Source organism: Leuciscus leuciscus (genome assembly GCF_965113295.1).
Source record: "Leuciscus leuciscus genome assembly, chromosome: 13".
Classification (NCBI taxonomy): domain Eukaryota; kingdom Metazoa; phylum Chordata; class Actinopteri; order Cypriniformes; family Leuciscidae; genus Leuciscus; species Leuciscus leuciscus.
Genome location: NC_138737.1, coordinates 23,748,785 through 23,765,886, shown reverse-complemented (window position 1 = coordinate 23,765,886; position 17,102 = coordinate 23,748,785). Strand labels below are relative to the sequence as shown.

Here is a 17,102-nt window from a genome sequence, read left to right as displayed (position 1 = left end):
CGCGCTGTCAGGACACTTTCTACACGGACGAGACCACAATAGGACGAGTTAGGCTATCAAACAAGAGAAAACTGAAATATTACCTTTCATTCATTGGATTATAATGGAAAGCTGTGCATTCATTTAGAGAAGATCAACAAAATGGGATCCAAACTAATACATCTAACTAAAGATTCCCAGTCAAGTTTCGGCTCACGTGCCGCTGTTCCAGTTGGAATTAATTATTCAGAAGTGTGCGGCTCTTCATAGTGAATCTGTGGAGCGCGTGCACAGGTGAAGATTCCACAGGTAAAACAGCATCATGATGCCGACGGAACAAATGCGCTCCTCGGTCTCTCCTGTTTAGGGTTCATAAATGTCAGAAACGTTAATGGGACATATCATAGATAACCCCTGTGGCCAAAATGAGCGTCTATTCTCACCTATGGCGGATTCTGCAGATATTATTGCCAACGATAATCACGGCTGTCACTCAAGGTATGTTGATTTCTTAAAGTCTAAAAGTTGGAAGAGCCTAATCATAATGCTTGGGTCATTGTAAATAGTATTATAGTGTATTTAGGACCAGTGTAAGGGGTTTGTAACCTAAAAATGAATTCAGAAGCATTCAGAATATATCTTTAATGCGTGACTCGAGATGCAGTCTCGTTTTAGACAGGTCATTCTGTTAACAGCCAGAATATTGAACAGGAATTTTACAGTAGTCTATACTTTAAGGTTGACTGTGTCCCATTCCATTCCACTCCATTTTTTTTATATTTTTTTTTTATATTTTTTTTTTTAGAGACACAAATCCCATAGGTTATTTTTATCTTTCATAAAACGAATGTAGCATGAAAAGTTCATGGTTTAAATCAAATTAAATGTCTTAGGGAACACTTCAAACCCTTCTTACAGTACATTATACAGATTAAAACAGTACAATAGCTACAGTTTGTATAATTAAAATCGCACAACAGTGTCATGATTTTGACATAATTGGTTGAAATTATATTAAATTAATTGAAATTAAAACTATTAACCATGCATTTTTCTTCAATTTATGGAAAATACGCATCATACACCTTATTTTTTTGAGAGGGGTCACTCGTGGTTATCTTGATGCCGATGGAAAGATAACTCATAACTAAAGGAAAGGAAAGGCTGTACAGTACAGTACAGAATACAGAATAAGATGTTACTCATATATTCTGAAATGTTCCATGAATTGGGGGGAAAAAAAACACATTTTAAGTGGCATTATGGTGGTACTAGAGGCTGAAAAAAAATCTTATTAAAGCAAATGATCCACAGAAAGTGACTCAGTTTGTGCAACTGGCCAAATTTAGACATGAGAATGTGTGATTTCTTCCATGGCATTGGCACGTGCCATCTTATGAATGGGCACGATCCTTCTGACAAACATGAATCTATATTTATCTGTATCTGTATACTTATCTGCAGAAGCTACTTTACATTCAAGACCTCAAACATTCTGGATAAAAGTATGATAAAGATTAAATCCCTATGAAACTGATTTTTCAAAGAAGTTTTAAGGGAATTATTGGATACAGGATCATTCCCAATCACCCCTCAAAGGTCTTTGCTCACTTCTCACTCTTTAGTTTCTCATTTCTCTCATTTGTGTCAGTCCTTTCTGTACTTTTTTTTCTTGCAGTGAGTGCTTGTTTCTCAAGGCATGGTCTGGATAGGATTAGTGCTCATCCTGTCCCAGAAACAGTTTCTACAGCTTCACTCATTCACAGTCGCTGAGACATCTGTGCTGTGTGTGTGCTCTCTCTTTAATGTTTTTAAGACATTTTAAGATCACTTCTGTGTTGTTGCACACGAGAAATTTAACAACATCACACAAGCAATTGCGCTATTGTTGTACTCCTTAAATATACATGATGTATTTAAGCTTTTATACAACAATTCTAACAAAGTTAATATTGAGTAACTTTTCAGACAAAATTTTTCCAGTTAGTTTATATATTTTATGTCTCTACCAACAAAATTAGTTCCAATAGAAGCAAAAGAATCAAGACCTTTCGGAAATGCACTTGGCTAATCAACATTTCGATGTTAGAGTACCATTTGTTCAACTCAGTATCGTGGTGCATACAACAGCTTCACTCTCTGAAATTCATGCCGAATTTTATTGGTTTGTTTTAAAAGTTCAATAAATTAAACCATACCGGTTGAATATTGATGATGGAAAAGAGAGAAAGGAGAAAAAAAAAATCAAAAGGCTTGCTTGCATTCAATAGACCCAGTATGATGACTTGCTAAATGTTCATATACAGTAGTTGCATAAGCGTTTTTCAATGACTTACTTTTTTAGGATGTAACAGGTTAGACTGATATCAGATGACTCTATGTGCCATAGTTATATGCAGGCATATGTTTTACATTCATTTCAATATTGTCGATATACTGTAAAATGTTAACCGTGTAAGACTTCATTAGTCCCCATCAGTTTTCCACGTCAAGCCTTTAGCAGTAGGATGCCCTTAAATCTCCTTCTTAGAGTTTAATGTGGTGACATTTGGCATTAAGGATGTATTACAAAGGTTGGTGCTGACTTAAAAGGTAGCATGCAAGCTTGCTTGTTGACAATATGATAATGTAGTATAATCATGTAAGTATCTGCTTTAAACTAACAGCTGTCATAACATTATATTTATGTCATCAGTACCAAAGTCATCCAGCATAAAGGCTCCAATTGGTCAGTGTAAATGTACTCTGCTCTGCCATCTGTCCTTGTACATCCTGGAGCGTAAATGGTGCTATAACTGCTGCATTGAATTATTTGTAATTAATTGCATTTGCTTAATTTCCCTGCTTTACCTGAACAAAATGTTTGATGAACACAGACAGATAAACAAAACATTACAGAATTCTAAACTGTTTGGAATGTAAATATGAATTAAGAATGGAATATGAGTTCTAAATATAAAAGAATAGCAGAGTCCACCCCGCAACTATAAAGACAACAACTTTAGACATAAAGTGATGATTGGGAGTTTTAAAGGGATTGTTCACCCAAAAAAATTACAATTTTGTCATCATTTAATCAACACTCAAGTTGTTCTGCTGAACACAAAAGAAGATATTTTGAAGAATATGGGTAACCAAACAGTTGATGGACCCCATTGACTTCCATAGCATATATATATATATATATATATATATATATATATATATATATATATATATATATTATTATTATTATTATTATTATTATTAATATTATTTTTATTTTTTTCATACTATGGAAGTCAGTGGGGTCCATCAACTGTTTGGTTACCCATATTCTTCAAAATATCATCTTTTGTGTTCAGCAGAAGACTTTGAGGGTGATTAAATGATGACAGAATTTACATTTTTGGATGAACTATCCCTTTAAGGTGTCATAGCAAGAAAGAGTGTCATCTTCAGTTTTATTTAAAGAAGTTTGAGGTATTTGGAAGAAGAGAAGCAACTGTTGATGTGTCTCAAAGGGACATCTGTGCTGTCAGCTACTTTTTGTAGTCCTTTGAGACTGTATTCTCACAGCATGGTGGTGAAACCCACTGCTTTTTTCAATGTTTCCTTAACTACTCAAGAGTTTCTTGTTTAAAAAATATTTTCACAATTGTGACCCTGGATCACAAAACCAGTCACGTTGGACGGGTATATTTGTGGCAATAGCCAACAATACATTGTATGGGTCAAAATTATCGATTTTTTTTTTTTATACCAAAAATCGTTAGAATATTAAGTAAAGATCATGTTCACCATCACCATGAAGATATGTTGTACATTTCCTACCATAAATAAATAAAACATTTATTTTTGTGAGTGAATGCAGCACAATCGCAAAGGCGATTTTCTCAATGTTTTGATTTTTTTGCACCCTCAGATTACAGATTTTCAAATAGTTGTATCTCGGCCAAATATTGTCCTATCCTAACAAACCATACATCAATGGACATTTTATTTAGCTTTCAGATGATGTATAAATCTCTTGACCCATGTGACTGGTTTGTGGTCCAGGGTCACAATTTAGGTTGGTCCGAACGTCTACTACAGTATGAAACATACAGTAAACCTTTAGTACAGTAAAACTAAATGCAAATAATAAAATCCAACTAGCCATATTATCTTGCATTATTAATTGTTTAATTATTGGCTTAATAAATGTAATATAATAATAATATATTTCAAGGACATTTTTTGTTACAATTTTGGTATTGTGTTGTGTCACCAATTGATTTCAAATGCACGCTCAACCAGTTGAGAAGCCCTGATATAGAACATCATTCACTCCACTGTTGCTGTTAAAGCCGTTTTGCTGAGCACATGCAGTCAGCAGAATGCTTTCTTAGGGTGGACTGTACAGATAATGGATGGATGGATAGAATCTGAGTGATTTTACTATACATTTTCAAGAATATTTATGGAGGGTGAAATTAAAACAGTATTATTTATTTCTGCTCTCAAACCTGGTATCGTTGTTTCAGTTGCACTACAATAATGTCCTATTAGTTAACGTTTTGACAATGTCTAATAATATGTTACAGCACATCAAATCTTTGCTAACTTTAGATAATAAAAATACAACTGTACATTTTTAGTCTAGTTCATTAGGGCAGTCGTTGCCTAATGGTTAGACAGTCAGACTGATAACCTGAAGGTTGCGGGTTTGATTCTCAATACTGACAGTAAATGACTGAGGTGCCCTTGGGCAAGGCAACTAACCTCCAATCACTCCCCGGGTGCCACAGCAAAAATGGCTGCCCACTGATCCGGGTGTGTGTCCTCGGTTTGCTGTGTGTGTACTCACTACTCCTAATGTGTGTGCACTCACTTGGATGGGTTAAATGCAGAGGAAAAATTCATAGGGTTACCATACTTGGCCTTCACATGTCACCTTCACTTTATGTTAGTCCTTTAAATAATTTCTAAAGTACTCCTATTATGCTATTTTGGTCTCTTTAAACAACCCCTTTCCAAAAGCCTACTCCACTCTGATTGGTCAGACGGTCCAGTCTGTTGTGATTGGCCTACCGCTGCGCGTGTCAGAAAGGAAACGCCTATTACCAGATCTGAATTTCAGCTCTGGAGGCTTCCTCGGCACTTGAATACACAGTGATATGAATGATGGTGCCGGTTTTTCTAGTACTCATCCTTTTGAATTGCATGTAAAGTGGATTTAAAGCATGTAAAGCAGTGCTGAAAACAGCATCTTCTTGAAATGTCGACAACACAAACCAAACTCTTCCAGGCCTCAGCTACAACTACAGTGTTTGAGGGATGGTCAAAGTAAATGTCATTCGCGGGCACCCAAGGAAGAGCATAGGCTGGCATTATGCAAATTTGTTACATTGTTACATGTTGGCATGTAACGACTCGTTAAATCAGTTCAGAATCCATTCTTTCTTTTAGGAGACAAACAATAGCTTTATTTGTCATGCATTTTGATCTTTAAAACTTTGCAGATCTTTTAGATTCACAAACTTGGTTACAACTTTGGGTTTTCATTGAAATTAATATTAACTAAGAATAATACATGCTTTTGAGTAATTTTTCATTGTTAGATCATGTAAACTGGTGCATTTTACTAAACAAATGATACCTTATTATGATGTGTTACCAGTGTTTCTCATGGCAATTGCAAACTTTTTACTTGCCAAAGTCATGCATGTAATTGCTAAAATGCTATTTATGACTTTATAATCATACCTAGTTTATTTAAAAATTCTCTAATGTAACTCCCCATTTATACAATTAATATCCACATTAAATGTACTGAGCATTTATCTCAGTGTTTAGCACGCATCATTAACACTGTTTTCCCCATAGTATGGCAAGCAGGCTTATTAGAGCATCATACCTACGGATTTAGAGATGAATCCAGCCAGATGTTATCTATGTCATCTGCTGAAATGGAGAGTAAATAGAATGGATGTTGACCTGTTGACCGGCACAACTGATAATGGTAATGCATCCAGTCCTGCTGATGGCTAGCAGAGAGACCTCTATGTGAACTCAAAGCCAAATGCTCAAAAGAATCTCAATTTAAAACATCTGAAACGAACAACTCACCACACATAAATTCTCAAATACACAAATATAATAATCACTAAACAAATATACAGATTATCTGATCAGATATTTTGACATGAAAGAAGCATTTAAACTTTAAACACTAAATAAATTTTGTGCTCAAAAATGTAACCTTGGTCTTAGACGTTTTTAAGTAGTAGTAGCATAAACAAGTGTGAAGTTCCTTCTAAAGAGATTAGGAGAAAGTGTACTGTTTAAAAGTGGGAAAACATAGATAAAGCAATAAAGGAAACGTAAAAGAATGTGTGCGTTTTCAGAGTCTCGATTCCAGAAATAGTATTTTGAGGGATATTCTTTTTTTCTTCTTCTTTGAAGAAGCTGATGGTCTGAAATTTGATCTGATTGTCAGCCAAAGGCATAGTTTACATATGTGAAAATTCTGTCATCATTTACCTTTTTTTTTTTTTTTTTTTTTTTTTACTTTTCGAGGTTCAATGAAGTTCAGTGTTGTTTTGGACACCATTAACTTTCTTTCTGTGCACAAAAAAGTTCAAGTTCTATGAAAAAGAAAAAAGTGTTCATATACTTTTTCCTGCACGGTGAATGTTTTTTTTGTCTGTGTTTGGTCATACACAATTTCACAATCTGTGTAGAAATCCAGTCCAAAATAAGTCCAAAGGGTTCACTTACTTTTTCAGTAGCACCTCAATGCAGAACACGAGATCCGGGGGGCGGAGTTGGATCCAGATAAAGGGGTGGAGATTGGTAGGTTTAGGGGTGGGTTTAAGGATTAAGGGGTGGAGATGGGTAGGTTTAGGGGTAGGTTTAGGGATCAGGGGGTGGAGATGGGTAGGTTTAGGTATATGTAAGATGGGAGGAGTTGGATCTAGATCCGACTCCTCCCCGTGGATTTCATGTTCTGCAGTGAGGACCATCTCTACTTTTTCCCTAACAACTGTGCAAAACACAGAAAAAAAATAAATAATTTAAATGACAATGTCAGCCAGGCAGAATGTTATCCAGTTCAGATTAATCTTTCTTCTTTGCATGTTCTGTGACTGCTTCAGCTGTAAATGTGAGTGTAGGGGTTGTCATGTGCCATGAGTTCAGTTTGAGATTAGTTTGAGTCAACTGGCCTTTCACTGCATGACCCTACCACTCAATCTGCTTTTTAAAAAAATTATTTCCAGGAATTTTGGACTCATTCTTGTTATTGGAGTTTTTTTTTTACTGGCATATAATACACAATGTTGGATCTCAGGCTTCTCTGAGTTTACCAATCCGCAGGAGTTTTTCATGGATCTACTAGAATATTAAATTGATACTGTGCCTATAAGATGAAAGTCGGTGAAGCTTGGGTGGATTAAAATAGGCTGCATTGGGTGCAATATTGCAGATTTACATTTGGTATTTGGTTTCCATCTTCCATATTTTCATATTATGTGGTAGCAGACCAGGGCATAAATTCAGCTCTCTTTATTTTATACTTGACAAACATATAGTACATGCTTCTTATGCCCAAGCCCAGACAAGTTAAGTTTGTTAATGAATCAGAAATATTAAAGACAGTATTTCCTTTGAAAATCATCATTCATACAGTACATTTTATTTTAGTTTATTTTAATCATATCTCTATTGCAAATTTTTTTTGGAGCTCTTCTATGTTTGCAGCCTAATCTTGCAGTGGAAATGTCAATCTACCAATAGTTTTCTTTTGCACATATGATGAGGTGTTTTTAATAACAGCACTTTATGATTTCTGAGGCAAGCTAACATTAAGTGGCCTCAAAAATGTATGAATGAGCCTTTGCCATATGGCAAAGTATCAAACTAAGTGGAATTTATTTTTATTTTTTTAAATGTTGCGCTAGCACACATATGTAAAACAATACAAATATGTTTGCTTGGTTGCAAATTACAACAGAAAGGATGAATTACTGAAAAACATATTTGAAAAAAAAACATATTTGGACATTTTCTATTGGTCAAACACAGTATTGTTTATCTCAGAGCAAACTTCTCACACTGTAAAGTTTCGTTAGGATACATTAAAAATTATTTTGAGGAAATGATCTATGATTTACTGAATGAACTCTATGCATGAATAACATTACAAAGAATGTTGACCCACTGTATACAATATAGTCTGGACAACAGTCTCATATTTACACAGATTTCTATATATTTTTTGGGATAATGGAATGTCATCTATAACTAAACATGTTGAGAACTGTTGAAAACATTGCTAAATCCTTAGTTAAATGACTGCTAAATTAGATCCAAAACAGTCAGTGGTGTAGGCAGAGTGGCAGTGCTGCATGCTGGGAGATTTAAATTGGGAGATTCAGAATATTTTCATGCCAGAAATTTTGCTATGATGCACACATGCATTTCTTAGTGTGATTTAAGTGTCATAAAAAGGCCAGTATATGTGATATAATGGTACAAAGTGATAAACTTGAAAGGAGTGTAAATTCAATATGAAAAAACATTGGCATCTCGGGCTGAATGCAGAGACTTACATCATCTTGTATTCATGGCTGCATCCAATCCAATAACTTTTTTAACCTGTCTTTTATTTGCATCGCTTAACCGTGGCAGTGATACACATCACCAAATAGTCACTAGGCTTGTCATTATAACAAATTGTTATAATTGAACAAAACCTCACATTTCATAATTATAAATTACTGTAAGTATATCCAACCTTACCCAGATAAATATACACTCACATTAATATACTGTATGTACTGTACTATATAGCAAATCTAAACTGCTTGAATGTTATGTAGTCGAAAAATATAACACATCTTACTTTACCTTTTAGTATACTCATGTAAAGCAGCATATTGTATATACTATACAGCAAATCTCAGCTGCTGTATAGAGAGAGAGCAAATCTCAACTCCTTGATTCTTTTTGTTGCAAAATGTAACTATATTATCCCCCAGCTCTTTATATAAAGTTGGATATGTAAATATTCCAGCTTTGACCTGCATACATACAAAACCTATATAATCGGCCAGCTTTAATCTGCTTAATGCAACTGTAAGGTATGAAGATATTAAAACATTAACGTCATTACTTTCTGTAAAGCTGCTTTGTGCAATGTGTATTGTGAAAAGTGCTATACAAATAAAATTAAAAACTTGACTTGACTAACCAAGACAAACCTTGCTTAGCTTCCGAGACCAGAAGTTTCGGTTGTATGGTCGTAAGCAACATCCAAAACAATTAAACCCCCCCAAAATTATCAAATTAAAAAATCAAATATACTGAGATACATTTCGGTGGTGCACTCACAGGACTATGTAGACACACTGAATGGCATGAAGACAACATTACACATCTCTCTTAAACTAATTTCTTTCCTTATTCAATTGTCTCTTTGTTCTCCTGCAGAGCTGGACAGTCAGGAGATCTCTGATGCCACCAAATCCTCCACCCCATATCCGTTGTTCCTTCCCGTAACTTATCAGGTATGGGATGCTGAATACTTCCTACTAAAAGAAGCAGGACAGGACATCATGCGCAATTCCAGCATGCAGAGCCACACGCAGCCATTTGTCATGCTCCGAGCGGGACGTCTCCCAGTTATCAATGCCAGCTTCGGCCCAATCTCAACCAAACAGGAGATCCCCCTGGACTTAGTGCAGTCTGTGCAGTTATTCCGGCCCTCACCACCAGTTTTCACCCTCAATTGGAGAGTCCAGTCCTTCGTCCTGACTCGGTGGGTCTATTCGTCTTCTCCCAAAGTGCGAGTCCTGTTCTACGTGGCTGGGAGAGACTGGGACAGAGGAGAGAAGGAGAAAGGAACAAAAGATGAGCTGCCGTGCGTGACTGTGTATGCCTTCTGGCAGACTCAGGAGGTCCGTGGTTCCTGTGTCATCCGAAATGAGCGTGGAACATGTATGGCAGAGGTAGACCCTCCTGCAAGCTGGTTCAACCCGGTTGAGGGCAGCTCCAGTCGGGAAAGACAAGGGCCAACCCAGGGAAACCCAGTGGAGCTGTATTACCAGGCCCGTCCCAGTGCTTACGGCCCGTGCACAGCCAGCGGGGAGGAGGGCAAGAGGTGGGATTTGGGTGGTGGAAATGCTGGGCAGCCTCAGGCTGAGTACGTGCCTGTGACCCCCATGCAGAGAATCGGGAGTGTTCGGCTCCTGCAGGTCAAACAAGGGGCCATGCCAGTGTCCGTGCTCAGACTGAGAGAGTCTGTGGTCATCCAGACCTCCTCTAAACCCCTTAAGAAGACTGATATTGCTTCCTTTTATGTCTATGTGAGGAGCTCAGCCAACCTGGACACTTTCTCTCTCAGGTAAGTCCTGAAAAAAGACATTTATGCATTTCGTAACTTTTCCTGGAAATCAAAATCACAACCTTGCCATTGCTGAAAGTGTGATGAAAGCCCCTCTGTTTTAGCCTGGTCGTTCACACCTCAGAAATCAAAAAGTCTCAAGAAATGGGTGTGTAAACTGTGGAAAAGTGGGAGTGTAGAGGGTGAGAAGAGGGGGGACAACAACCAATAAAACACAGACCTGCAACACATTCATTATACAGACACGTGAATATTAAAATATGACCACGGAGGGGGATTTGAGGGCAGCTTGATGCAATTGAAAAATATAACCCTATGTAACACACTATGTAGTCACAAGAACTAGGGAGAAATGCACATATATTTCATTTGAAGCAGACATGAGCGCATACACGGTGCGGGTTCATGTTTAGAGAACTAGATATATGAACTTTAGTATATAAAATATGTCCATAAAAACTTGAAACGCGTTTGCTCCGGTCCGTATATGAACTATATTATCCGTGTTGCGAGCGTTGTTATACTTATGGAGAGTGCTCTTATGTGTTCTGCGCAGAAACCGCTCTCATGCATAACTCAACGCTGTGATTAGCTTGAACAAACTCTTTCTCATGAATAAATGCAGAGAATAGCTCGATGGCCAGTTGGCGTAGATTCCTGCCTGGAGCCAGTCACACACTCCGAAGGCACGCTTCTACCTCACATTCCGTGACGTTGCTTCGACTTTGCTTTTCAACCTGGAGGAACGAAGTTGCTCAGAAAAACGCAAAAATAATCAATTTCCACTCATTAATTAAATGTATGAATGCTTTTAGTGTTTTCAGTGATGTGCAGCCTGTACATATCTGTTCCCATTTAAAAACAAAAAAAGTGTTTTGGGGTTTTATGACCCTTTAAGCTACTAAACAGTAATGCCATACCACAGTCATCTAATGCATTATGAAAAATATACTAATAAATTGGGAACAAGATTTTTTATGGATTATGCCTTTTTCCTGAAAAATCCAGTAATTTTAGCATCCTTTCTGGAAGCAGTGCAGATTATCAGTGCTAAGTGGAGAAATACACTCAATGATATTCTGAGCTGTTATTCTGACTGCAGAACCCTGGGGTCAAAAAGTCTGGGAACATAGTCTGAGAAGCTCATTGTGCAGATTTGAGCATCTAGCTATATGGCTGACCCCAGACATGCACGTTTAATCTCTCAGATTATATGCAAAGGCATGCTGTGCCACAAACACATTATTTTTGCTTTTTGAACAGCTCTCTGAATGCTGTTCTTTAAAGCAGGGCTATGCAGTTTCGGGAATTTCTTCGCTGTGCCTATGTTAACTTTTCCTTAAATTATTTAGAAGAAGGTGGTTAATTTTGTAGTATTAACATGTTTGTTTGTTTTTTCGCTATGATTGCACCATTTGACAGCCTGAACTATCCTTGCCAACAAATAAAAAAATGTAGAATAATCTGACATTTTTTAGAAACGTATTGATCTGATTACCTTGATATGATCACTCTCAAATATTAGTATCTTAAAACTATAGTATAATAGTATTTTCAAGACTTTTAATGACCTTTAAAAAAAATATTATTATTAAAATTAAAACAAAAATGATTATCTAAGCAGTGTTGTAACACTTTGATATTCTGACTTTATGCTCTTATTTTAAAGTTTAATTTGAATTTGAATTTAATAAAATGATCATCATAGAATAGTAGTACACAAAATTGAATGTCCATCATCACTGATGCCTAAACATTAATTCCTTCTCTTCAAAGACATACATTTGAGACCTGGAAGAGCTTGTGATCCAGTGGATTTCAGCACTGGGGAAATTTGGTAAATCTCAGAAAATTTAATTAAGAAGCTTAGGAAGACTGAGATTTGAGATGCCAGTTTATAGACTTTCAGTTGTGTGTCCAACTGTCCATCATGATGGAGAAAACACCTATTCCTGTGCCTTCTGAAAGCCTGGTCTACCTGTAAAGATGCTCTACTTCTGTGATTTATGATCACATATGTGCACTTTTGTCATGTGTGTACCATTTTATATTTACATGCCAGGTTTTCTTTTTAGGATAGATGGGCCTGTTGTCCTTGCCCTTCCCCCTTCATTCTTAACATCCATCTCTGTTGTCTCACGCTTCCCCGGTGAAGTTTGTTCCTCTCTGAAGCACATTTCTTCATCTACCCTTGCGTGAGAGCTTTTTCTGCTGATATCCCATCTCTCGCTTTCTCTAAGCCCTGTTTCTCTTGCCACTTAATCACTGTCGCCTTAAATCTCAGTCTGTCCACGGCCAGCTCTCTTCCATACAGCTCACATCAGTCACTGCAAATCCAGTGACGACAACTGTCCCAAGAGACTCGACTCGACTCTTCTCTTCTCTTCTCTTCTCTTCTCTTCTCTTCTCTTCTCTTCTCTTCTCTTCTCTTCTCTTCTCTTCTCTTCTCTTCTCTTCTCTTCTCTTCTCTTCTCTTCTCAATATGTAGCCAAATCCCAAAACGTTTTAAACTGTTTGACATCCATTAATCAATCTGAAAATGGTTCTATTTGGTCAATTAGCAATCACTATTATCAAATTATGAACAATTGATCAGTTGCCCTTGAAGCATTGAAATGTTGACAGATGTGAGGTTTGATATGTCATGCTGTGATATCACACTGGTTGCTTTACAGTTTTTCTGAATTGCTAAAACACATTTCTTGAAACCATCACTCAATTTTTGAAAACCTTAAACACAAAACCACATTTTCAAACCATATTCAGAGAATCTCTGACTCTTCAGGCAAAATCAAACGGTTGCCTCAAAACCATTTTATCTGTGCTCATAATCAAACAATGCTTACAGATCATAAACACAGCGAGTCAATTTTATAAACACGACAGATCATTTGTTAGACACTACATCAAAATTGGAGAATTCAGAATCCAGAGCATTCAGTTACAGAAAAAAAGTATAGTGTAACAAAGTAAACAGATTTTGCAATTACATTAAAAAAAGTATAGTAATGACAACTTACACTAGTAAGGTGAATAAATACTGTATGCACTGCAAGTATAGTATTGTACTGAATATTGTATAGTATTGAATGTCTGTATATTCAGAACTTGAATACTGTGAAAATACAGTGACCCAACTGCAAAAGCCAAAAAGGTCACAGTAAAAAAACTCTAAATGAAAAGCAAGTAACACTACATTCAGAAGAGTTTTGCAACATGCAAAATCAAGGTCAATGAGTGATAATGATTCTGCTTGAGCATCATGTCTTCATGTTGGGTCCAGTCTGAGGACTTTGTCCACATCACAGACAATGTCATCATCTCTGCAGGCAAAGGGAAAAAAAACCCTAAAGCCAGATCCTGCCTTGACAACATTCTCCACACCTTGCTCTTTCTCGTCCTCATTCTCTTCCTCCTTGTTCACCACATCTAACTCATACTCTTCCCTACTCTCCCTCTTATATTGTTTCCATCCATTGTTGGTATCAACATTCACTGCAACATTTTGTCAATTTTGGCACTCTGAACTGACTTGTATTATATACAGTTGGTTTGGTCTCATCATTAGAAATAAGTGTGAACAATTTTGAGTCGTTGTGTGTAAACGATGACAACTGTGTTGTAGTTGTGTGTAACTTTTGCCTGCCTGTGTTGAGCATTTTGAAAACAAAAGTGCATCACAGTGCAAAATGTGTTTTAGTGAGTGAGAATTGTGTTTAGAGTTTTGCAAAAAGAGTTCATGAGATTTGCAAACAGTGTTTTAACTACCGGAACTTGTTTAATATTTTACAGTGATTTATTCGACAAATTGGTTTAGACTATTGAGAATTTGGTTCAGAGAATGGGGGTTTGTGGTTTAGCTATTCAGAAAAACTGTAAATGATGATGAAAACGCAGCAGAAATGGAAAATTTACCATTAGAATTGGATTTAATGGATTTGTTTTAATGTTGTTGTTGTTGTCATAGACATGACCACTTAATAATTACGGTAGCTGACTGGTGCTTTGTTGCCATCTGCTCAAAATGGCTCTAAGTGACCCAATGTTTGTAGCAGAAGGAAAGAGGGACAATGGCTGCTTACCTTTGCAAAATGGAAGTGTGCTTAATTGTATTGAATGCACTCTTGTAGTGCAATTATTTGAAGAAAAAACAAACCTAATTGCAGATAACATTTATATATAATATTAATGAAGTAAAACTTGAGTTCATTTAAAGAGAATACATTTCCATAACTGTTTGTACAAAGAGCACTTTGTAATGTTTTGTTGTGCTCTAAATAACTAAACTTGTGTTGACCATCACACTAAAGCACATGTAAAGTAGGCCTACTTGATTATAATTTGAACTGCAGTGTTATTAAATATTCAATATACAGTAGTATAAATTGCAACTTCATCATTACAAATGTGTAATTACAAATATATTTAAATACATGACATACAAGTTTTAAAATAAATGGCATTAAAGTATAATTTAGTTACCATACATGCTTGTCAGTTCAGTAGTTCATTTCAACCATATTTGAAGGACAAATAAAATTATGAAATTACATATAAAGATGTAGTCCTATTTAAGTCCAGTTCTTCTTTTTCGCAATGATACACTTATTAAGTTGATGCGTATAGTGATGTGTACAGCCATCAATTTAATATTTCCATGGATGATGTATTCGATATGTTACTGAAAACAGTAGCCGGACTTCTCAATCTCAGGCCTGTATTTTGGTTTCTAAATCACACAGGGATCAATCATTGTGAACTCTTCACTCAATCAAGCCTTGTAAAAAATAGCTCCTCCTGCTCATCTGAATTTCATCACACATAAATCTGTCAGGAGGCCCGTTAGGAATCACCATGATAAATGTCACCTGTAGTCACGCTTATATTTTATTACACAGAAAGTGACACGTGTCATGGTTTCATTACAGCTGGTCATAAATTAGGAGGTTGTGAGGCAGGAAAGATAAACTGCTGCTTAGTGATTGTTTTGATTAAATGGGTGAATTTTCATAATTTAGACTTGTCTTTTCATAATTCAAATGCTTTGAGAATCTTCATCTGAGTTTCTCATCTGATTGTCTCAGTAAATGCAGTGGTATGGCTTTTGAAGTTTTCAGGAAGAGGTTGTTGATAGAAAATGCAGAAAAATAATCTAGGTTGGGCTCAAACCTGGATCCCTGTGAACTGAGTATGTTTACAGTAAATCGAGAACATTTTCAGAAAAATCTTTTTTTAGTAGACCTTTTAAATCTTTGATTCACACTATAATTCCCACATTGACTAGTCACTAGTCAATAGTCAATATTACAACCCTAAAGCATATTTTAACACTGTCATAGAATGCCACTGTCATTATGATGCCAAAATATCAAACCATTATTTCCAAAGGGGGTAGAGGTAAGCAAAATCAGCATTTTCTCAGAAATGCAAGGACAAATGAACCACAAAATACTGAGAATAAAATTATTTATTTATCTCACTGTTCCTTTCATTTGGCACTTGGTGAGTGCTCATTTTGGGCCCTGTGTGTTTTCTCCACTACTTGGTCATTTAATATTCTCAATATGGTGCTTTGGCATTTTCTGTACGTGTTTGAGTATGTGCATGACATTTCAAAGCCTACATTCATTATGTGAAATGTCAGCGATGTTTGACGGATAATTGAAAAAGGGCTCACAATTAGACTTGTGATATCAGCTAGCTCTGATATACCCTCTACCGTAATGCTGTGAGGTTCTCAACAATGACAGACAGAAGATGATTTGGCATGGATGTTTCACAAGTTGTTTGGTCTCCATAGGTCAAATAGATTGATTTGGTTAGGAATGTTAAATGTCGGTCTTGGACAGGTGTTAAGTGTGGACTTAACACCTGTCATCAAAAATGATTTGATGAAAACAACATAGGAAGAGTTTCACTTTTAGGGCTGGAGTCACAGAATCTGCGTCATATGGCATAAATAACACGAAAATGTGTGTTTACAAAGACTCTTTAATTTGATTTTAATTCACAAACACATAAATATAATGTAAGCATCTAGTGTTTCAAAATAAGAATTAGAGCAGTTTATAACTACACCATTATAATTGAATCTGAAATACATTGCATTGGAAATTTGCTTGCCTCACTTGATGCCTCTGGTACTGGTAAATGCATAACCAGAAACTTCCAGGGGAAAGATGACAAAATAAAAAGAGATATTGTGATAGATTTAAACATTTCGGTCAAGATAGGGAGGGCCGATTGTGGTCTCATGTCTGAACAGTCCTAAAATCTTCTCTGTCAATGCCAAGATTAGTGCTCCCATGAGCCCTCACTCGAGACAGTGATTACATCTTACAAGAACAGAGAGCACAGATGGTCACACACACACAATTTTAAACACAAAAAGATCACATCTTCTGAAACATAACCTTAACCCTGTATTACAAGCACGAAACACACAAATCTTACTGTTTTCCTTAATAAAATCAACATAATACAATCTTCCCTGTGCTTATACGTTTGCAAACATGGTAATGTATGTACGTTCAACTGCCCTGTAACAAATGTGGCCAGATTTCCAAGCAGGCAGGCATCTAGGGTCTTACAATACAGCCCCTTTGAGACTAATATTGTGCCCTATGGCGTTTTATAACTCCAATATATATGACAGACATTCATGGAGAGAAAAAAGACCCTTCAGCAACACAGATATGGCTTCGACATTACAAAAGATTTAGAGGGTGCTGGAATCTGGAAGGTGCATTTTTTTTTT

The 17,102-nt window shown here is 36.3% G+C and overlaps 1 protein-coding gene across 1 annotated transcript in view; it reads left to right on the top strand.

Moving 5' to 3' along the window:
- The window catches only part of LOC309512701 (transmembrane protein 132D), a 47,636-nt gene continuing 30,534 nt past the window's right edge, over positions 1 to 17,102 (top strand). The window contains exons 1-2 of the mRNA XM_082188407.1: positions 1 to 477; positions 9,433 to 10,345. Of these exons, the coding sequence (XP_082044533.1) occupies positions 405 to 477; positions 9,433 to 10,345 (986 nt within the window). The 5' untranslated portion in view covers positions 1 to 404. The remainder of the gene's footprint in view (positions 478 to 9,432; positions 10,346 to 17,102) is intronic.